This window comes from Mus caroli, chromosome 5, assembly GCF_900094665.2.
Source record: "Mus caroli chromosome 5, CAROLI_EIJ_v1.1, whole genome shotgun sequence".
NCBI lineage: Eukaryota > Metazoa > Chordata > Mammalia > Rodentia > Muridae > Mus > Mus caroli.
Genome location: NC_034574.1, coordinates 376,248 through 399,617, shown reverse-complemented (window position 1 = coordinate 399,617; position 23,370 = coordinate 376,248). Strand labels below are relative to the sequence as shown.

Genomic DNA, 23,370 nt, shown 5'->3' with positions numbered 1-23,370 from the left:
GGGGCGGTATGGGGGACTTTTGGGATAGCATTGGAAATGTAATTGAGAAAAATATGTAATAAAAAATATTTAAAAAAAGAAATTTTTATCAATGATTTTGATTTATATATTTACAGCACAATTTCAAAACCAGTAATAAGACACTGGTATAATTTGAACCTGTGTTGATGTTGTTGTTATGATTTAAAATGGGGATGTGACGTAAGTCTATGTGTAGATACATGTAACCACCTCAATTAACATTCAGGACCATCTTTCCAATAACATATCAACAAAGATCCACCTGGTATGACTCTCCTGTGGTAACACCCCTCCACACAGCTGGCCCTGACTTCTGCCTCCAATTAACTTGCTTCCCATCTTTAATTGTGTCGTTTAAAGAATTTTGCACAGTGACTGAAGAGATAGATCAGAGATGTAGTGCACTGGCCAGTCTTGCAGAAGACCTGGGTTTAGTTCCCAGCACCCACATGACAACTTGCAAACACCTGTGACTCTAGTTCTAGGAGATGCAAAATTCTCTGCCACCCTCTGTGGATGCCGTGTATGTAACACAGACAAGTCGGCACATACAGACACACATAAAGAAAACAGAGAAGGAGGCTGGGAGATGGCTGGAAGGTTAAGATCGCTGGCTGCTCTCCCAGAGGACCTGGGTTGGCTTCTGCTGGGTTACCCTGGTTCTAGAGAGATCTGACGTCTCTCTTCAGCCTGTGTGAGCACAGTTTATATGTGCTGCACAGATACACTCGTAACACATAAAACAAAACAAATCTTTAAAAAAGAAATAAAATATAAGGGTATTATGCTTAACTATGGGTGGTTTTGTATGTTTTGATGTTTTGTTTTGTTGTTGTTGTCTTAGTTAGTTAGTTTGTGTTATTTTGGGGTCTTATGCAGTCAAAGCTGGCCTTGAATTCCTGAGTACCCAGTCTATATCTCCTAAGAACTGGGCTTACAGACATATGTCACCATACCCAGAAAGAATGTTACAATTTACCATATTTTCAATAGTGATGAAATCCTGGTCAATAGTTAATAGAATCATTAATGATACTTACAGGAGTGCATACAGGAACCAGGGCCTGGCGATGATCCACTTTTTTACAGGTTCGCTAGTGTTAAAAAGAAAGTTTTACATAAGATAGTAAACTTTGCTAACGGGAGGCAGCATGGGCAAACTGAATGATCAATTAAGGAAAATGGAGAAGAAGTATAGAAACAGCCTTTTTAATGGAAAAATAGGCTGCTATGCAGTTCCCCATGAGAGCATTTGCTCTCTGTGTGTGAATGAGGCCTGGGTTTAAATCCCCAGCACAAAGGAAAGAGATACATTGTAAACGCCAGTTTTTAAATTATACATCAAATTTAAAAGGTGGCACCTGGTGAAGACCTTAGTTTTTAAAAATACTGAGATCCAGATGTGGTGGCACATTCCTTTAATCCCCGCAGAGGTAGAGGTGGGTGGATGTCTCTAAGCTTAAGGCCAGCCTCATCTACATAGTGAGGCACAGACAGAGACAGCCAGGATAACCAGAGCTACATGGTGAGATCTCGCTCAAAAACCAAAATAAACAATCAATCAAAAACACCAAACCTAACCAAACAAAATAAATAAAACATTGAGGCTGATAAATGCATAAGCTAAAAGGGATCAATCTAATAGCATTTCAATGGGATGAGCGTAGTGACTGATTAAAGTCTCTCAAAGAATTAGAGAATTTAACAGGGTTCCAGCCTTCAACGTCTCCATAATCTCACCTGTTTATCCAAGTTATATTTGAGTTATAGCTCAAAGAAAATTAAAACGAAAATGGTGCCCAAAAGTAAGAGGAAGAAAAACAATCTTGACTTAGGAAGGTAAATTCTATGAACCTCTTGCCACGGTAGCTATAAGGTGCTTCGGAAGACCCTGCACATGGGAAGACTACTGCTTACTAACAATGAAGAACAGAAACCTTATGGTTGGAAATGCTCCAAGTTAAAGCAAGCTGATTCCTTGAGCGTTCCCAAAAGCAACAAAGCTTCTAATTAATTCTAGACAGTAAGGAAGATGACTCACCAGAAAACAAAGATGCTGATAATCATTGCAGTGATGAACAGCTGAATGGACAGAATGACAAACACTTTCATAATGAAATCTGTGGAGACAAGATGTAACTGTGTGACCCAATATCCAAAGGTAAAAACAAATGCTGTTTCCAGTGGAAGGAATCCCCCATTGTCATTCTAGGCCAGGAGAGAAGGCTGCTGTTTTACTCAGCAAATGGAACAACAAAAGTGAACCCACTCTAGAGAATTTTTTAACATGTGCTGTTTAAAAACTCTGTGAGAAGCATTGGAGATATGGAGCCTGGAGAAGCTGCCTCCCATAGCTGTGCAGGAAACCCAGTGGAACAATAGGGATGCCGCCCCACCCACAAGTCTTTCAACCCCAAATTTATTCTGTCTACAAGAAATGCAGGCACCAGAGATGGAGCAGAAACTGAGGGAATGACCAACCAATAACTGGCCCAATTTGAGACCCATCCCATGGGCAAGCACCAATCCCTGACACTAGTAATGATATTTCATTATGTATGCAGACAAGAGTCTAACATGGCTCTGCCCAACAACGGACTCAGACAGGTACAGATGCCCACAACCAAACAGTGGATAGAGCTTGGGGAAGAAGGAAGATTAGGAGGAAGGATGGAGGGTCTGAAGGAGAAGGAACTTCACAATGAGACCAAAGGGTCAACTAACCTGGACCCTTGTGGCTCCCAGAGACTGAACTACCAACCAAAGAACATACATGAGCTGGACCTAGGCCTTCCTGCTCAAATATAAAAGATGTGCAGCTTGGTCTTAATGTGGGTCCCAAACAACTAGAGAGGAGGCTGTCCTAAAAAGCTGTTGTTGCCTGGTATGTGGGATATGTTCTTCTAGCTGAGCTGCCATGTCTGGACATGAAGGGTGGGGTGGGGCAGAGGAAGTGCCTAGCCTCGCAGAGACTTGAAGTGCCAGGGTTGGTGAATACCCAGGGGCCCCCATCTGCTCAAAGGAGAAGGGGAGAGAAAGATGGGGGAAGGATTGTGGGATGGATTATTGGGCTCTAGTGGAGACATGTTGTCCTTGTGTTATTGTGTTTTTACGATGGCACCTAAGCATCTGGCCAGGTTTAGGAAGATTGTAATTTTAGGTACTGATATCTGGTCTTGTCTTTGGTGAGTGGGTTTTTTTGATTTCTGGGTTTCTGTTGCCCTCTCTTTTTCTTAGGAGAGAGTTATGACTGTGTGTTGCCTGGTAGGAAATCTTCTGGGATCCTGATAGGTGTGGCCACTGGGGGTTACTGGGATTGGATTACAGCTAATTGAGTTGCTGGTCAAAGGGGGTCTCATGGGAGACTCATGCTAAACAACTCAGGCTGATGCTAAAACTGTAGGTTGATCTCCACAAACTGACAAGTCTCTTTGCTGAAGACAGCACCCAGATGGCTCAGTGAGCATGGAGAAGTTGAGCTACATAGAATCTTTATCCCGACTTGCTTGCATCTTTGGTACAGGAAGATGCTCTACATACTACCAAATGAGATTTCCTAGTGCTATGGTGGCACAAAGCATGGTGGAGCAACCAACCAACACCTGACCTGACTTTAGGTCCGCCCACTCTACAAGGTGGAGCCCATACCCAAGATGACTTGTATGCCTTGGAGCCAGAGACTAGATAGCGCAAGGACCCAGGTTAAAACCAAATACTACTGGTGCAAAAAAAAAAAAATGTACCAATAAAATGCCTCCTAATGACATTCTACTATACTCATAGATCAGTGCCTTGCTCAGCCATCATTAGAGAAGCTTCCTCAGTATGCAGAATGGGCAAGCTAGGAACTCTTAGCCCTCAAGGGGACATCTCAAATCCTTTCCCAAACGGTTCAAGGATCCACAGCATTGCCCTTAGCTACTGCCCCTAAGTATTACATTTCATGAGAGCAAAAGTTCTCATTTATTTATGTCACAATTTTTAAGATTTCTGCCATTCCCTGATGAGTCAGTATATTCCTGTCTATTCCAGAATAAATATCTAGGACATTTAATTATTATGTTTAAAAACCTAGGCCAATATTGTGTGACCATGTTGTATGTGAGAACATTTCATAATCAACAGTTAATGCATACTTCCTAAAAAATCCAGATGTTGGCATATATTTATTATGGATTCCTGAACCTCATGTACAACATCATGGTGGTCTATTATGGCAGCCTTTGACACATCTCATGATAAAGAAAGAGCAAGAAAGCCAAATGAAAAAGAATTCATTCCTTCTGTCAGTACACACCATGGAAATTTTTACAGAAACCATTGCTCTTTTCCAAGCCCAAATATTATATACTCTTACCATTACGAATAGACGTGTTTTCAAAGGGAATGGATTGATTTACATTCTCATTTGAGGGAGTAACATCCTCAGAAACTTGTACTGCATAGGTATTTGCTCCATCTCTATTCCTTGGATGTGAGTATTGTATGGCTCCTTGTGCCCTGTCTCCAGATGAAGCTGTGAAGGGCTGATCCAGTCTGCCAGTGTTACCTTTAATGGCTGCTGTATGAACCAGATGTTGATGATCTCCAGAGCTAAAGTTGACTGGCTCACTGACCTCCAAGTCTATTTTCCTGGAATAGAAAACCTGTCATTCATGTCCTGATAGCCACATCCCCACTACCTTACCATCCTTATAACTTTCAAGTGATTGTTTCCTATTTTTGATGACTGTGGATCTGCATCACATCAATGCATAATAAATACTTGTTAAATGAGTAAGCAAACGCCTCTAAGACAAGCTGTGTAGAGCAGTGGTTCCATCTCTGACATGTGGGTCACAACCCCTTTGACAAACCTCTATCTCCAAACATCTTTACATTATGATTCATTAAAGTAGAAAAATTACAGTCATGAAGTGGGAATAAAAATAATCTCATGGTTGAAGGGTTAACCAAAAAGACAAAAAGACACAAAGAGATATATTCAACAGCTGCAGCCTTAGAAAGGTTGAAAACCACTATTGTAGAGTAAAATAATTTCCCTCCTGTTATGGAATGAATTTTTCAATCCATTCATCGGAGAGTTACAAAGCCTGTGGGGATTCTTCCACACTTCTCTCTCCCATTGACTTACACTGGGGGAAGACAATATATCAGATGAGTAAGGATATTAAAGCCAATATAAGCGAGTCAGGAACATGGGAATATGGGAGTTGCCCTCCATGATACCTAGAGAAAAACACTGGAAGTAGAAGAGGTTTCCAAACATTCTCAGGGAAAGTGAAGGCAAGGCTGGAAGTGTTACAGGGCTTGGTCAGATCATGAGGTGGGGGCAAGGTTTCCCCAGTAGCAGTCACCCTGGACCAGGCCCAGAGGAAGCACACAAGTCAGGCCCAGGATCCAGATGTAAGCTCTTAGCTCCAGCCTTCTGAAACCATGCCTTTGCTTTGCCACTGTGGACTCCAACCTTCTGAACTATAATGGCAACTGAACGCTTTCTTTTATAAGTTGCCTTGGTCATGGTCTTTAGTCACAAAAATAGATATGTAACTAATACACAGGTGAACTGAAATATTTTCAAGTCTAATATTAAGCATATACACTCTACTAGAAAATACAAGGAATATATGGATACACTTTTTAAAATGATACCGTTAAAAAAGAGATAGAGAAGTATTTGACAGATTGCAGTTACAGAACATTTCAGACATTGAACACTTTAAATTATAAAAAATTTCAACAAATCTGATATGAGAAAATGATAAGATATGCAATGCTTATTATAATGCAGAAAGGGAAATGTTGACAACTCAACAAAGATAAGAAGTAGACACAAACAATCCATTCATAAAAATATAAATAGCCAGAAAGCCTTGACGATAATGCCTCACCAAACAACCAAAGGCCTGTAAATAAAGGCAGTAAGGAAAGGCATCCAACGATAAAAAGATGATCCTTATGGTGGTTTAGACTATGAAGAAATAGATAATCTGGAGGCGTATTATCACTCTCATGAACCCATGTCTCTTCTACTGGACCCCTTCTTCCACAAAACAGTAAATATATTTAAATAATTAAAAATTTAAATATATTTAAAATAATCTTTTCTTGTTATTGGTGGAAATATTGACATGAGACAGGATGGATTCATTATATGTTATCCATTATTATGTTCATAATTTTCTCTTGATTTTAAGCAAAATTAAACTATTTTTGTTATCTCAAAACAGTCATGGGTTCTAAGCATTAAGTCAGTTATATACAGTGGATTGTCACACTTGAGGGATACCAGCTCACTTCAATATAAAGTTTTTTTATATTGTGGAGAGATAATTTAATGATATCTACCATAATCTCAAGTGTGTAGCACTTTAGACCTCACAGCTATGATTGGGGTAATTTATTCCATAAACACATGAAGTCAAAGGCATATGTAAAAAATTCTGGTGTACTCTGATATTAATATAACATATATAGTATAATAAAATACATTGATATTGTTATTTATAACTGCCAAAAGTTTATGACAGCCCATTACCCATCAGCAGGAAAGTAGATAAATTAATTTTGGTACAGACACAAAAACACCATACACATACATACACACACACACATACACCAATGTGAACTTTACTATGCTATAGTTTTGAATTTTGAAAATAAAATTTAAGGATAATATTTAGGAAGATCACATTAATATTCACCCTCACTCTGACTGGACAGAAATACTACAAATGTGATTGATCATTATTCTGATTCAGCTCAGTTGGGAATGCACTTAACTTGAATGAAATTTTAGTTGCCATGTATCCCAAATAATAATTTCAATAATATTATATTTACATTTTGATAACAAAAGAAATATTTCCCTCTGCAACAATGTCTGGAGCTCGTCTATGAAAGGAATCTTCACGCAAAGTTGAAGGTCACTGAAAGATGCTCAAGTAACCAAGTTGGTATCTACAGGGTCCTAGAAGTCGGAAGCAAAAACAGAGACATTTTTCAAACCACCGATGACAAAAGCGACCAAAACCCAAAAGCCAAGGAGTGTTCCTTGAAGAACTATAATTGGTTTGTTCCTGAGACACAAATGGGTTCTCACCTGCCCCTCAAGCTCTCCAGACTCTTGCTGAGCCAGCAGCCATCCAAACAGCCAGGCAGGCAGCAGAGCTGAGAAGCCAGGTTCTGAATGACAGTTAAGAGAGTGGCAGTTGGAGCACATGGTGAGTGGATCCCACTTCTCAGGAAGAGAGAGGGGTTCTTTTCTTTTTTCTTTTTCTTTATCTTCATTTACATTTCAAATGCTATCCCCAAAGCCCCCTATAACCCCCCCCCCGCCCTGAACCCCAACCCACCCACTCCTACTTCTTGGCCCTGGCATTTCCCTGTACTGGGGCATACGATCTTCACAAGACCATGGGCCTCTCCTCTCATTGATGGCCAACTAGGCCATCCTCTGCTACATAATCAGCTAGAGACACAGCTCTGGGGTTACTGGTTAGTTCATATTGTTGTTCCACCTATAGGGTTGCAGACCCCTTCAGTTCCTTGGGTACTTTCTCTAGTTCCTTCATTAGGGGCCCTGTGTTCCATCCAATAGGTGAATGTGAGCATCCACTTCTGTGTTTGCCAGGCACTGCATAACCTCACAAGAGACAGCTATATCAGGATCCTGTCAGCAAAATCTTTCTGGCATATGCAATAGTGTCTGGGTTTGGTGGTTGTATATGGGATGGATCCCCGGGTGAGGCAGTCTCTGGTTGGTCCTTCCTTCTGTCTCAGCACTGAAATTTGTCTCTGTAACTCCTTCCATGGATATTTTGTTCCCTATTCTAAAGAGGAATGAAGTATCCACACGTTGGACTTCCTTCTTCTTGAGTTTCATNTGTTTTGCAAATTGTATCTTGGGTATTCTAAGTTTCTGGGCTAATAATCACTTATCAGTGAGTGCATACCAAGTGGCTTCTTTTGTGATTGGGTTACCTCACTCAGGATGATATCTTCCAGATACATCCATTTGCCTAAGAATTTCATGAATTCATTGTTTTTAATTGCTGAGTAGTACTCCATTGTGTAAATGTACCACATTTTCTGTATTCATTCCTCTGTTGAGGGACATCTGGATTCTTTCCAGCGTCTGGCTATTATAAATAAGGCTGCTATGAACATAGTGGAGCATGTGTCCTTCTTACTAGTTGGAACTACTTCTGGGTATATGCCCAGGAGAGGTATTGCTGGATCCTCCGGTAGTACTATGTCCAGTTTTCTGAGGAACTGTCAGACTGATTTCCAGAGTGTATCAGCTTGCAATCCCACCAACAATGGAGGAGTGTTCCTCTTTCTCCACATTCTAGCCAGCATCTGCTGTCACCTGAATTTTTTATCTTAGCCATTCTGACTGGTGTGAGGTAGAATCTCAGGGTTGTTTTGATTTGCATTTCCCTGATGATTAAGGTTGTTGAACATTTTTCAGGTGCTTCTCAGCCATTCAGTATTCCTCAGTTGAGAATTGTTTAGCTCTGTACCCCATTTTTTAATGGGGTTATTTGATTTTCTAGAGTCCATCTTCTTGAATTCTTCATATATATTGGATATTAGTCCCCTATCTGATTTAGAATTGGTAAAGATTCCTTCCCAATCTGTTGGTGGCCTTTTTGTCTTATTGACAGTGTCTTTTGCCTTACAGAAGCTTTGCAATGTGAGGAGCCGCCCTCACATTCGCCATTACAAGATGGCGCCAACATCCTGTGTTCTAAGTAGTAAACAAATAATCTGCGCATGTGCCGGGGTAGCTTTCCACTCCATGTGCTCTGCCTTCCCCGTGACGACAACTCGGTCGATGGGCTGCAGCCAATCAGGGAGCAACACGTCCGAGGCGGAGGACAATCCTCCATAAAAGGGACGGGGTTTTGCCATTCGCCCCTCTTCTCCTCTTGCTCCTGAAGAAGTAAGCAATAAAGCTTTTGCTGCAGAAGATTCCGGTTGTCCTGAGCGTGTTCTTGCCGGCGGGGACAAAAGCTCGGGATATTGCAATTTTATGAGGTCCCATTTGATGGACAACACAACCTTCATGCTAGCAGGTGCACTCTCTGTTGGGTCTCAAGAAGACTCAGGTCTTCAAACCAACTCCATGTCACGGAGCAAGAAGCTCTTCCTATGACGAAGGGGTCCTTCCAATCATGCCATTGCTTTCTTCTCAGCAAGAAGAATGGTCATCAAACTCTGGAGGACACCAACCAGATGTCCTGTGCCATTATTTCAGATGAGTAAGACTCATTTCTCATAAAGTATAAACCAGTCTTTCTGGTCGACCATGATGACTTTGAGGTCTCCTCCCCTATGGTAGGAGGTTGCATTGGGTCCTAAGCATTAAGTCAATTACATAGAGTGGACTGTCATACTTGAGGTTCACCACCAGTTGGAAGTCATGAAACACCTAAAGCAGACTGATTGGTAAGGGAAGACCCATGACCAGGTAGTGAGCAGGTACCTTGAACCCTTCTTCTTCTCTGGGATCTGTGGGCTGCAGGGGTGGGGGTGGGGGACTTGTCCTCTATGGAGCTTTTCACTAACCCAGTCATTAAACTCAGTGTCTGTTTACTGTGTACAGAGAGTGAGGAAGCAAAAGAGATATGGAAAAGACACAGTTAATAAGATTTCTTTGTTTACATGTCAGGATTGTAACTAATGAATTAACCACAGTTTGGTCAAAAGAAATCCTCTCTTCTCATCAGCCTCATATCCTACACTGTGCAAGTATTTTTCAGATGTAGCAGTCATTTGCATTCTTTTATGAACTAACTCATTTAGAACATCTACTCTATGATTTATAGCCTCTGTCACCTTTCCATTTGACAGGTGACTAAACCAAGTAGGACTCACTGCAGATACCACCCATTTAACAGGTAGGACAAAGATGCACAGGATCAGATCCTGCTTAAACTTAATTGCTGGTATAGTAGAAAGTATTCTGCAAGGGCAGGATGTGATCAATAATCCTATACAGTTGTGATGCCTAAGAACCAGAACAATGACCAGCATGCTAAGGTGCAAGAGCAGCCCTCACATTTGGGTAGTGTGATTGGACTTGACACTCCACAGGAGGGAAATTAGGCTTAGTATTAGAAACCTAGTCAACCACCCAGGGGCAGTGAGATCTTAAAAGAGATCCTACTACTGCCTCTTTTCTAGTCCAGCAAGACTCCTAACTAAATTCTAAAACATGCTTACACACACAAGTGTAGCCATCTTCTCCCATTCAAGAAAGCTCCCCTTTACAGAAAATGGAGAGTATTACAGGAAACCACGGCTAGACATATTGCAGAAATCCACGACTGTAGGGAGGTCAGTCCCCACAGAATGCATCTACAACCCAAAACTGCACAAAAGGCTCAGGAAAAATCATGGAAGAGGAGGCAGAAAAATTGTAGGAGCCAGAAGGGCGGAAAGTTTAATGTATGACTGTGACTGTGTTTCCTAGAAATGTCTGTACAAACTAGGCCTAAACAATGACAATATCAATAGCCATGCTAATATGGAAAAGGGGGGGGGGAATCTCATGGGTTCGACCCCTAGACAAATATTTACAGGGATGAGCCCCCAAATTATATATTAAATACAAACTAGTCAGCCCTGAAATCATATAGACAACAGAAACAGACTCAGTAAATTGAATTTATATGTTTGTAAATATATGTATGCATAATGGTGTTGATATATATATATATATATATATATATATACACACACACACACACACACACAATAATAATCAAAAAGAGGCCATTAATCTGAGAGGGAGGAAGGAGGTATATGGGAGGTGTTGGAAGGAAGAAGCATAAGGGAGATGTGATGTAATTATATTCTAATTAAAATATATTTAAAGAAAAAAAGTAAGACTTAGAAGAAATTAGTCAAGGAGGGTGAAATCCTAGTGAGTGGGATTCAGCAATCAGAACTGTGGGAAAAATGTCTTTCTAATAAATACCCCATCTCTAGTAATTTGTTACAGCAGCACAAATTAAGACATGTGTCTGAGATATCTCTTCTTGACTCCTTGTGGAGCCATGACTGCCCTACCCCCACCCCTTCCCCCAGCCTCATTGTCTTCCTGAAGCATCCCTCAGAGGAGGAGGGGACTAGATAAGAGCCTTCACGAGCTGTCCTCCCTCACCTTTTGATTTGATCCCTGACATCTTTGCCTAGTAATTCCTATCAGTCCTAGAGGCAAATGTTGCTATACTCTTAGGCAGTGGTTCTCAATCTTCCTAATGCTGCGACCCTTTAATGCAGTTCCTCATGTCATGGTGACCCCCAACCATAAAATTATTTTTGTTGCTACTCCATTGCTGTAATTTTGCTACTGTTATGAATTATCATGTAAATAGCTGTGTTTTCTGGAAGTCTTAGATGACCCCTGCGAAAGGGTCACTCAACCTTTGAAGGGGCAGATACCTACAGGTTGAGAACCACTGCTCTCAGGTCTCTGCAGGAGAGGTGCTGCTGCATGGGGAAGCTCGTGGTTGAGTTAGAGCCCTGTGTGCCAAGCACAGCAACGATCGAGCAAGTATCGAGCTGGATAACAGCATCCTCACTGTAGAGGAACTGGGCTCAGAAAGGAGGTACAACTGCCAACTCCTGAATAAAATGTCCACAATGCACCTTACACCCTAATGGCAGAGGGTTTGAGGGTGAAAAATGTGTTCTCCATTTGATACTTTCACCTTTCTTTCTTTGATGTACATGTGCTCATGTGAAGGTACGCGTGTGCATGTTTCTACGTGTGTGATGCACATTTGTGTTGTGGGTACACATGCATAAGCATGCATGTGTGTGCCTATGTTCATCATCGTACACTCACCTACATACATGCACATTTGGAAATGAGAAGCCAACCTGTTTTAATTCCTCGGGAGCTATCCCCTTATTTTGTAAGGCAGGGTCTTTCTCCGGAATCTGGTTTAGGCTGATGGGCTAGGCTGGATGGTCAGTGAGCCCCGGTGATCCACTCATCACCACCCACCTTTGCATTGTTATTACAAACCTGCACCAATATGCCCAACTTACTGTGGATCCGAGGGTGTCTTATTTAGGGTTTATTGCCTTCCAGTTCTATCTTCTCAGCCTCACTCCCCTATACTGCCAGAGACCCACGCCTGCTCTCCACCTCCAGCTTCCCCAGGACATTTCCACAATCCTCTGCCTTGATCGGAGGGTCTGTGCTTGTCCCATTGTAACTTGTTATTCCAGGTTCAATTGGTATCAAGGGGAGGTCTGCTCTTTTCTTTAGGGAACCGGAAGAGCAATGGATCTGGGGCAGAGGTTGGGGACAGGGAACTGGAAGGAGTGAAGGAGGGAGGCTGAGGTTCAGATATACTGTATGAGAGAAGAATAAATTAAAGGGAAAAAGAAAGACATACTGTCTATGAAGTCAGGTGTGAGTAACGGGATATAAACCATAGAAATAAAAACCCAACCTCCAGCTGAGACACTGGGCAATCTAAATCTACTGGCAGGTCACAGAGTCTGGGTCCTCTACAGAGCTTCATTCTGTTGGTTTTTTTTTTTTGTTTGTTTGGTTGGTTATTTTGTTTGTTTTTTCGAGACAGTGTTTCACTGTGTAGCCCTGGCCATCCTAGAACTCACTCTGTAGGCCAGGCTGGACTTGAACTCAGAAATCCACCTGCCTCTGCCTCCCAAGTGCTGGGATTAAAGGCGTGTGCCACCACTACCCGGGGACATCATTCTTTTATCTGCTGTTAGAACCACTGTGCACATTTATTCCAGGGACTGGCTCTCCCTCTCCCTCTCCCTCTCCCCCTCTCCCCTCCTCCTCCCCTTCCCTCTCCCCCCTCTCTCTTATAGTTGATAAAACAACTTATTCTCCCCCTCCCCTTCTCCCTCTTGCTGCAGCCCTTGCTTGCTCCGGCTTAGGAGCAAGGCCCATTGTTTGTTTGTTTGTTTCTCATTACAGATGGTTGTGAGCCACCATGTGGTTGCTGGGATTTGAACTCATGACCTCCAGAAGAGCAGTCAGTGCTCTTAACCACTGAGCCATCTCACCAGCCCCTCCAAGGACTTTCTAAAATTCTGTACTGGATGCTCAGCATCAACCCTGTGTCTCCAGATCATGTAGATATCCACATCTTATCACTTGTTTCTGAGAAAACACAAGTCATACCTTCACTTTTTAAATGACACAGTTGTGTTAGATGAGGTGGCTCCCACCTGCAGTCTCCACAATTAGGAGGCTGAGGATGGATTCACTGCTGGCTTGCAGTCTGGACTACGTAGTGTGTGTCAGAGCAGCATGGGATGGAGTAAGATCCTGTTTCAAAGAAGCTAAAACGTGGCCAGGGAGATGGTTGAGTCTGTAATGTGCTTGGGGGCCTGAGTTCCCAGCATCTATGTAAAAGGTTACACATGGATGTTAGGATCTGGGGAACTTGGACAGGGGGGTTTCTGGGGCTTGCTGGTTAAGCCAGTCTAGGTTAATTGGTAAGCTGCAAGTTCCGGAAAAAACTGTTAAAAAAAAAAGGTAGAAAGTGATTGAGGGAGACCCCTAATGTCCAACCTCTAGCCTCCACACATGTGCTTATCTGCACACACACACGCGCGCATGTGTGCTCAGACACATATACAGGCACATATGATCATGTATACACATGCCACATATAGATAAAACTCCACTGAGCATACAGTTGTTCAATTAAAGAAAAAATTTATTCACCTGTAACCACTACTTAGGAATTCCTTCATTCCTTGGGCCAGTTTCCCTGGGAGCTTTAGACTTCCAACAATCATAGCCAATGTTCAGGCTTAATTCTCTCAAATAATAGACATCTCCTTTCCAGGTGAAATTATATTATATCTGCTTTTGCTAATGGTCCTCCCAGAGAACTACTAGCTTTGCAGTGATTTAAATCCAGGTTGAAATGTGTCCAGTTCCTCGAACCAAAGTTCACAGAGAACGATAAATTCTTCCAGCAATCACCCCTAGTTAAAGCAGTGTTCAATGCAGTCTCCAGGAATCTTCTTTGGGGGCCTTTATGCTAATATACTTTATTTTAAACTTTAGGAAGGTATAATGTGTTGCTTGTTCTTGATGCAAATAAATGATGTGAAGCCATACAAAGATACAAATATCCCAGCTCTGAATCCAACTGTGTAATACAAAATTGTAATGTTTTAATTATAGTATAACTCATGAGAAATAATTGATAGGAATTCTTCTGCACATTGCTCATTTCTAACCCAACTAACTCATAAACCCCTCACGTTCAGTATTCAGTGCACAGCACTGTTACATTGGCCCAAGTAAAGTAAATCATTGACCAATAAATTAATCTCATCCAGTCCATACTGGTGTTTCTGCTGTTTTCTGTCTGAATGTTCTTATTATGTGAATTTTTTAGACCCTCAATTCTTTTTTTGGGGGGGGGGCTCGAGAGCACTTTATTCTAATGTTAAGTAGTATGTTTAGCAAGAATGTTAAATTAAGTTTCACAGTGTAGGTGCTAATAATACTGGATCTAGTCTTAGCTGTCTTTCCAGCCCTAACACACCTAGCTTTTTACGTGAGTACTGGGGGTCAAACTTAGGCTATAAGCTTGTGCCAGAAGAACTTTACCCATCAGGTCACCTCCCTAGCCTCCAAAGTCAAATTAATTAATTAAGAGTTTTAAAAGGGTCCTGATCAATAAGGCTACATTTATCAAATGAAAACACAGGATAAGTGTGAGTATCAGATAACTACTATTACATGGGCCACTCTCAATAGTCATTTGAAATTCACTTTTAACAGGAAATTTTACATTTTCCCTCGCCAGTTGTAAACTCAGAAGAGTGATAGGCAATGGTAAATCTGGCAGGGCCACTTCCGGCCAGTAGGCGGGGTTTCCGGAGCCCCAAAGCCTAGGTCAACTACACTGGCTCACCCGGCCCCGCCCTGCCCCGCCCCGGGAGCTCCGCCCATCGCCGGAAGCCCTGGTGGGCGGAGGCAGGGTCGTGGTCGCCCTGGGGACCCCAGCGGCGGCGGCGTCCGCCCGGGACAGCGTCCCCTAGGCCGGAGCTGGCTTTCCCGGGAGGCCGCGCCGAGTGTCGGGCCTGCGTGCCCCGCGGGCGGCCCAGCTCCAGGGCTGGGTCCCGGGCTGCGGGAGCCCGCTTCCCGCCTCCAGGGGTCGGCGGTGGCCGCTGGGTCCCGGCGCGGGCGGCCCAGCACCTCAGACCTTGCTCTTCCAGTCGCCGAGGTGGCCGGCCGACCCCTGGGCGGCCCGTGCAGACGGCCGCCATTCCCGTGTCGCTGCGCCCGCGGGGGCCGCCCGAGCCGGCCAGCATGCCGCTGGGCCTGAAGCCCACCTGCAGCATGTGCAAGACTACGTCGTCCTCCATGTGGAAGAAGAGTCCACAGGGCGAGATCCTCTGCCATCACTGCACGGGCCGGGGCGGCAGCGGCGGCGGCGCGGGAGTGGCGGGAGGGACCGGGGGCGGTGGCGGCAGCGGCGGCTTCGGCGCCACCACCTTCGCCACCACCTCGGCCGGTCCTTCGCAGAGCAACGGGGGCGGCGGCGGCGGCAAGCAGGTGAGCCCTCGGCCTCTCCCTCCCCGGGAGAAGGGCTTCCTGCCGTAGACCGGGCGGTGCGGGACGCACGGGTCAGCCGACGAGGCCATTTGCTTGTAGGTCGAGGACCTCTTGCCCATCAAGTCCTTGTCAAGTTAATAAATTAGTAGGTCGCTAAAAATGTCAGCATTAGAATTCTGTTCTGAGATATGCAGGAAACTTGGGGGAGGGGGGGTAAAATAGATCAGCTCAGCAAACGAATAATAAATAAATAGTTCCTGCCTTGTCCTCCCCCCACTTCTGTCCTCTTCCCGCTTGAAAGCAGTGCCATCTCTTGGGAGGCCCTACAGAGTTTGACATCTCAGCCCTCGGTCTTTTAAGTTTTTTGTTTTGTTTTTTTTTTTTTTTTTTATTTCTTTTAACAAAGTGTATTATCCTCTGATCTTTGTGAGGTTATTGTATTGGCTTTTCTTCTGCAGTTTTAATTTCCTTTTCTCTAAATTGTGTAACAGAGTAAGCAAGAAATTCACAGAAGGTCGGCCCGGCTCAGAAATACCAAGTACAAATCGGCTCCAGCTGCTGAAAAGAAAGTTTCCACGAAAGGAAAAGGGAGAAGACATATTTTTAAGTTAAAAAATGTAAGATGGTTGTGCTTCCTAATGGGGCACTGTGGGTGTGGTGGGACTTGCCGCTGCTTTCTCTATTTATCGTTGAATGCTGGTGCACCTCTCAGGTGCCCTTCGGCATTATTCTGGAGGGGAGGGAAGGCAAGGTTCCCCAAAAGACAGCTCTCGTGTAAGAATCTCGTGCAGTTTTTGACATTAGAAAAGCAGTTTCTCTGGTTTTTTTTCTTCAGCTTTTATTTTTCTCATCTGAATGATATAAAATATGAATCTAGAGGAATGTTCTATAATTTAGCACAGTGTGTCTGTATGCAAAGAAAAATTATGTTTTTTTTTTTTTTACAAATTGGTTAAATTGTTCATTGACAATTTCATGAAGTTATGACTCTTGATACATTAATTAATTAAGAAAAATTTGTTGCTGGGCAGTGATGGTGTTAACCTTTAATTCCTGTACTCAGAAGGCAGGTACAGGCAGATCTTTTGAGTTTGAAGCCAGCCTGATCTACAAAATGAGTTTTAGAACAGCCATGGCTACACAGAGAAACCCTGTCTTGAAAAACAGAAGGAAAGAAAAAAAAAAAGAACAAAACTTTTTTATGTCTTTTAAAGAACGAGGCAAATAACATAATTCATCAGTAGCTTATTTGTTATGATAGTCCCAGAAAAAAAAATCTATCTATTGGTTCATGATGAATTTGGTGATTATAAATCCAAAACTTTTTCTAAAGCTGATGTATGAAGATTGTTTAACGTCTGTTGTGGTAAGGATTTTTTTGTTTTGTTTTGTTTTATTTGTACATTTGGGACAGTGAAGGATATTGTAGATGTTTTTGTTTATCTCAGCTTGGTTCTTACTTTTGGAACAAAAATACCTCACTTGCCAGTAAACACCTTTCTAAAGTAGGCATACTCATTTGTAAAACGGGCCCAGGAGAAGTGTCATAAAGATTGTAGACTCTTGTTTACAGATTTATTTGTATTTCTTGTGTCTGAGTGTTTTGCCTGCATGTGTGCACCAGGTACCCTCAGAGGCTAGCAGAGGCACTGGCTCCCTAGGTATTAGAGTTACAGACAGTTAGGAGCTGCCAGTGAATGCTGTGGGCTGAACCTGGGTCCTCCGCAAGAGCAAGTGCTCTCAAAATGCTGAGCCTTCTCCCAGGCCTAATTGTTCTCTCTTAATTTCTTTTTACATGTGTTTTTAATTGTGTACATAAGAGTGCAGGTGCATATGCCCGATACATATGTGGAGGTCAGATCAGAGGACATGGTTCCCTCCTGCCTTGGTTCCCAGTGTCAAAGCAGGTTGTCAGGCTTGCATGGGGAGTTCAGACTGTGTTCTATTCAGTTACTTCATGATCAATTTCTCTGCATATCCATTCTTGGGAGAATGGTACAAAGTCAGGAAAGGCCATTTTTACATTGTGATAAGCTTTGTGTTGCAGCTCTAAAAAGGGATTTTAATGGTGGTACAATGTGGCAAATTACTAAGAACCCTAAAGAGTTCAGGCTTGCAACAAAATTATATTTATCTGTATAATTTTTATAATTTCCATCTGGCCATGCTCAGACTTTTAGAGCCACTGTATTTCTATACTTGGAATATTAATGTCTACTGGAGCTCTAGAGAGCTTTGTGTTGTGTTAGCTCCTAGCAGCATAATCAGAAACTTCACCTTTTGTTTTTCTGCCCTTTTAAATTACTGGTAGCAAAAATTGTGGAAATATTCACCTGCTTCACATTCTCTGTGTGTGTGTGTTTTGTGTAGTTTCTGTCACCAAAAAGTATTTTGTTTTTTTCAAATTAGATAGTTCTCATGTAGATGGTAAAATGGCCATACATACTATATAGGTACACAAATGTTTTTGCATCTGTTTTTTTGTAGCCTATCAAAGCGCCTGAATCTGTTTCTACCATAGTCACTGCAGAGTCAATCTTCTACAAGGTAAGCCTCTGGAGTCACTGCGAAAGGGCAGCTGAGCCTTGAACTCAGAGATCTGGGATTAAAGGCATGTGCCACCACTGCCGATTTATGGAAGTTTTACATGTCATAAAGATGAACTATTACGAATATTCAAAGGTGAAATTTTTCCATCTCGGGATCCAGGGAGGAGGACCTAGGATGGATATCAGAAGCACAGGGAGAAGCAATACTGGAATCAGACAGCTTAGTTAGTTTGCTATAAATAGAACAGGAGTGAACATGTCATTCTGTTGTTGAGAAGATGTGAAGCAGAAGACCTGGGAGGAGAGCGTGGAGGAGTCTGGGAAAGGTAGTCTGGGAAATGTGGGAACATCCTGAATGCTGCCTATAATAGAAAAAGGTTTCAACGTTTCTTTTGAACTTACCATATCTATTCTCTTTGAATAAACAACTGGAAAAGGGCAGTGTTTAGAATCTAGTCTCACCAAGCAAATGCTGATTTTTTTTATTTTGTTAAGGTAGTATATAGTAAGACCACTGAGGCAGTTACTGTAGGTGTATAGTTTACAGTGGCTTCCTTGTGTGGACCTGAGCAACACGTCATGTAACTTTCCACAGCTTAATGGCTGTTAACACAAAGTAGGGATAGTGTAGAGGATTCTTAGGCCAGTGGACCTACTGGGTGATCTGATCACAGTGGATCCCTGGTGTCCATGCCCCAAGCCCCCAGATTATAGAGCACCAAGATAACTCAGTTAACTGATGATGTCTGAGTCATCATGATGTGGCATGAAGGTTCATCAGTCACTCCAATAACGGGAGATGCGGATAGGAGAGGATGCTGTATATGTTCCAGGTAAAGGAACTGAGGGAAATTCCCTGTCTACTCTCCATGATTTTATTGTGAATTCAAAACTATTCTTAAAAATGAAGTCTCCCCCCCCCAGGTCCCACCCCCTCCCTTCTTTTAAAAGTAGAGATATAAAAAAATCTTTTCTCCAGTTGTAAATTGTCACATATTGGTATTATGTAATTGTTCTTCATTCAGAAGGGAAACAACATTGATATTCAGACTTTTTTTTTTTTTTTTACTATTTTGAAATTTTGCTTGCTGATGAATGTAGGTTGTTACTACTTTAAATACAAGATTGTCCTGTTTCCCCCAGGGAGTATATTACCAAATTGGTGACGTTGTTTCTGTGATTGATGAGCAAGATGGGAAGCCGTACTATGCTCAGATCAGGGGCTTTATTCAGGACCAGTACTGTGAGAAGAGTGCTGCGCTGACATGGCTCATTCCTACCCTCGCCAGTCCCAGAGACCAGTTTGATCCTGCATCATATATAATAGGTGAAGCCCAGCATCTTAGATTTACTTAATTCTTGAGTGCATTATGAACGAATGTGCCAGTCTGTGTGAGCTGTCAGAGAGCGAAATGTCAGAGACGGGGGCGGGGCTTGAGCAACAGACTGTTCTGAAGTCGGAAGTCAGATCTGGGTGCTGGGACGACCGGCATGTGTGAGGGCTTGCTTCCTGGCTTACAGATGGCTGGGTTTTTGCTGTGTCTCCCATGGTCTTTTTTTCTCTGTGTGCACACTGAAAGAGAGTACTCCATTGTCTCTTATAAGGACACCAGTCTCACCAGATAGGGGCCCACTATGTTTTTAAATTAAAATGCAATTATATTTTCTCCTTTTCTTCCTCTGATCCTCTTTGTGTACCCTACCCCATTCTTTTCCAAATTTATGGTTCCACTTCTTTTATTGTTGTTTTATTATTGTATATATTACTGTATATTCTTAAATACGTAAATACAACTTACTGCGTCCATTTAATGTTACTTTATGCATACAATTTCAGGGTTGACCACTTGGTAATAGATAACCGATTTGGGGATAGGGGGCTTCTTAGCTACTGTTCCCTTGCGATCAGAAAACACCATGACCAGTTTCCGCTCAGTGTTTCTTAGTTGCCTGTAGTTCTTTATCTGAAGTTGAGGGAGCCCACTCTTTTGCTTTTATTTGACCATGATTACCTGTCTAATGGTCCCTTTCCCAGCACATAACATATAAAAATATAGACCATCTGTATGTGAAGTGAGGCTAGAACAAAGTTCAACCCAGAATAGAAAAAGACATAAATATCATTATGTACAAAAAAGTCAAAAGCATTGTAGGAAATAGAGACATTTTATATAGTTGATATTTGAATGTCATTTGTTCCTATGGCTAGAACAGTGTATGCCCACTAACATGATATAGGTAAGAAGTGTTTGTGTGTCCCAAGCCTAAACTGGATGAAGAGAATCACATAGGAACCTAGGTTATACAGGGGACCTATTCAATTTTCAAAAACAATTTCTAAAAGAACTTTCATAATTATTTCTAAAACCTATAAAAACCTTTCTCAGTATACATCCTTCTACACAGCATATGTGATATCTTAGTCTAAAAAAATCACTGTTGACGGTTGAAATGGCATGCTGTACTCATTTCAAGGCATTCGAAAGATTGAGTACAACTCATTCTTGACAGACTCATAAAAATGACTGGCTAATGTCATTTTGAAAGTTCAGTTACCTTCAGTTATTTTGTACTGTCATTCTTTCTGAATTGGGCATGCGTTTGTTTTGCATCTAAAAGGAAGTGGCATTTCTTCTTAGTGATAACGCTAAAGATAGCCAATATCCCATGTTATTCTCACTCACTGTCAAGCTTGTTGTATGACCAAATTACTGTCTTGTGTCTACAAGTCTGGAACACCAGAGGCCATGATGTTCTGAATGGTTTCCAGGCTCCCCTCTCCCGTTTCATGGTCCTCAGCTGGATGCTTCCCTGACTAGATGGTGTGCCAGTCGGAGAACAAGCTCTGGACCAGACTACTGGTTTCATAGCCCCTCCACTTGCCTGCTAATTAAGGAACTTCACCAGGCCTTAATCTGTCTTTCCTCGGCGTGCCTGTATGTGATATTAGAAGAAATAGAGCCCCATGCGGAAGTTGTGAGGACTCCAAGGGTGTGTGTGTGTACAGTTCTTAGAATAGTACAGCTACTTCCTAAACGACATGAATACTCAGTATCTTAGGATCCTTTCTCAGTTGAGCACTCTGTGGGAGGATGCTGTATTCCTTAATCAGTTGAAGTAGAGTAAATAATGGAGTGTGATTTCAGAGTAGTGCATGTTCCGAGGTAACAGCAGCTAGGTCATCTAAGAGTGCTGCTGCTTAAGTGTCTAAGATTGCTAACATTTTACAAAGAAGATACCTGTGTTCAAAACTGTACTTAACATTTCACTGGCTGCCCCTTAGGGCCAGAGGAAGATCTTCCAAGGAAGATGGAGTACCTGGAATTTGTCTGCCACGCGCCTTCTGAGTATTTCAAGTCAAGGTCCTCACCATTTCCCACAGTTCCCACCCGGCCAGAGAAGGGCTACATATGGACTCACGTTGGACCTACTCCTGCGATAACTATTAAGGAAACAGTTGCCAACCACTTGTAGTTACAAAACCAAATCTGGAACATGCTTACTCAGCAGGTATAAAGCCTCAGTTTTAACCCTAGAACACACACATCCCAAAATAAAGCTGGGTTTCCAGTTTCCTTCTATTTATAATATAACAAGATATGCCACACATTTTTCTCTTTATAAATCTTTTTCTCTAAGTTTTGAGATAGGGTCTCATGTGTAGCCCGGGTTCAGGCTGGCTTGACCTTGAGATCCCTGCCTCATCTGCCGTGTGTTACAGGTGTGTTATGTAGGTAGTTAACGCCAGGTACTTATTCATGAAGTTCTTACCTGGAAACAGGACTTGAGAAAAATGTTACCTACTACCCAGTAATTATATTACCTGCTTAGTACCTGTTGCTTAGAAAATCACAGGGTGAAAAAAGAATGAATTGAAGTGAAATAATAAATTTAATATGTATTTTCCCAGGCAAAGTGGAAGATTCCAGGGAAATCATTATAAACATGTAGTGTCTATTTTTCTTTATAATTTATTTCTAGGAACTCATAAAATGAATTATATTTTTATTGGTGCAAAACACTAAGTTTTAGATTTCTCTCTTTTATTCTCTCTCTTCTCTCTGTCTCTCCTTTTCTTTTCTGTTTTTTTTTTTTTTTTTTAAACCTAGAATCTCACTCTGCACTCCTGGCTGTCCTGGAACTTAATTCTGTAGACCAGACTAGCATTGAACTCAAGAGATCTGCTTGCTTCTGCTTCCCAAGTGCTGGGACTAAAGGTGTGCGCTGCCATGCCAGGCTTAAGTTTTAGATTTCTGATCAAGAACTAAACCAAAATGTGCTACAAAGCCACAGTCTTCTCTCTAGAAGCAGACCTTGGCTGCTTTAGTCCTGCAGAAGGCAGCTCTGGCTCTCATACTCTCATCTCTCGCCAGAGCGGTCAGCCACTTCTGCAGACCTGCCTGTGCCTGTCAGCATCAGCTGCTGCAGCCAGATCTTTGATCTGCATGTAACACCCCTCCTCCTACTGAGGCAGCAGCCTCTGTGAGAGTTGCCTGACTATTGCTAAGGCAGGCACTGAAAGGTCATTAGTTTTCATAGTCAAAAACCTCAAACCCAGACCATGTGCTGGAAATTTGGATAGTGTGCTTTGGTTGTATGATGGGGGAGTGGGCACTTGCTGCCTCTGTCCTCATCTATCCAGATAGACGGTTTTAACTGTAGGAATTTATGAGAATTTGACTTGATCTTAATGATTTTCATCAAAACTTTTACCCTTTTTCTTAGTTCCAAAGTTGGGAAAAAGCACCTTCGTGCTTACATAAGCTATAATAAAGTTCATTGGAAATACTATTGAAAATGATTTTTTAAATGCTAATATTCCAGGTTTTGATTAAAAAATATTTTTTACAGTGGGTTTATTTTGGATTTTTAAATACTTAAAAAGGAAATGGGATGCTTCCCCCAAGATGGTATTAAATAGAAACATCCATCTTTTGGTTACATGGCTCACTGTACAGTGAGGAGTCACACAGTGCTACTGAGGGGTGCACAGGCTTTAGTTGAATTAACCAGCAGACCTTTAGGGAAACAACTCTGGGAGACTTGCTGTCGTGCTGTGGGAGGCTGGAGGACAGTTTTTTTAGAGTTTAGAAAGAGAAACTGCATATTAGTTCCCTATCTGATTTAGGATTGGTAAAGATCCTTTCCCAATCTGTGGTGGCCTTTTTGTCTTATTGACAGTGTCTTTTGCCTTGCAGAAGCTTTGCAATTTTATGAGGT

At 42.2% G+C, this 23,370-nt stretch overlaps 2 protein-coding genes across 4 annotated transcripts in view; one reads left to right on the top strand and one right to left on the bottom strand.

Annotated features, from left to right (window-relative positions):
- Nucleotides 1-7,241, bottom strand: part of LOC110294832 (protein lifeguard 1) — a 20,289-nt gene extending 13,048 nt beyond the window's left edge. The window contains exons 1-5 of one of the 3 annotated variants that reach the window (XM_021163323.1): nt 7,124-7,241; nt 6,865-6,991; nt 4,379-4,653; nt 2,063-2,141; nt 1,062-1,115 (exon numbers count right to left, since the gene is read on the bottom strand). In XM_021163323.1, the coding sequence (XP_021018982.1) occupies nt 1,062-1,115; nt 2,063-2,141; nt 4,379-4,653; nt 6,865-6,866 (410 nt within the window). In that variant the 5' untranslated portion in view covers nt 6,867-6,991; nt 7,124-7,241. The remainder of the gene's footprint in view (nt 1-1,061; nt 1,116-2,062; nt 2,142-4,378; nt 4,654-6,864; nt 6,992-7,123) is intronic. The other 2 variants (XM_021163325.1, XM_021163324.1) reach the window with 2 other exon arrangements.
- A 7,727-nt stretch (nt 7,242-14,968) lies between these two features.
- Gatad1 (GATA zinc finger domain containing 1) lies at nt 14,969-23,173 on the top strand. Its single transcript, XM_021162630.2, has 5 exons — nt 14,969-15,601; nt 16,093-16,218; nt 18,089-18,148; nt 19,294-19,477; nt 21,434-23,173. Exons 1-5 carry the CDS (start codon nt 15,356-15,358, stop codon nt 21,622-21,624), a joined length of 807 nt encoding a protein of 268 aa, XP_021018289.1. The 5' UTR covers nt 14,969-15,355; the 3' UTR covers nt 21,625-23,173.
- The last annotated feature ends 197 nt before the right edge of the window (nt 23,174-23,370 follow it).

Coding starts and splice junctions, on each gene's coding strand:
- Gatad1 (XM_021162630.2), top strand. CDS start 15,356: ATGCCGCTGGGCCTGAAGCCCACCTGCAGCATGTGCAAGACTACGTCG. Junction 15,602..16,092: donor GCGGCGGCGGCGGCAAGCAG/GTGAGCCCTCGG, acceptor ATTGTGTAACAG/AGTAAGCAAGAAATTCACAG. Junction 16,219..18,088: donor ATATTTTTAAGTTAAAAAAT/GTAAGATGGTTG, acceptor GTTTTTTTGTAG/CCTATCAAAGCGCCTGAATC.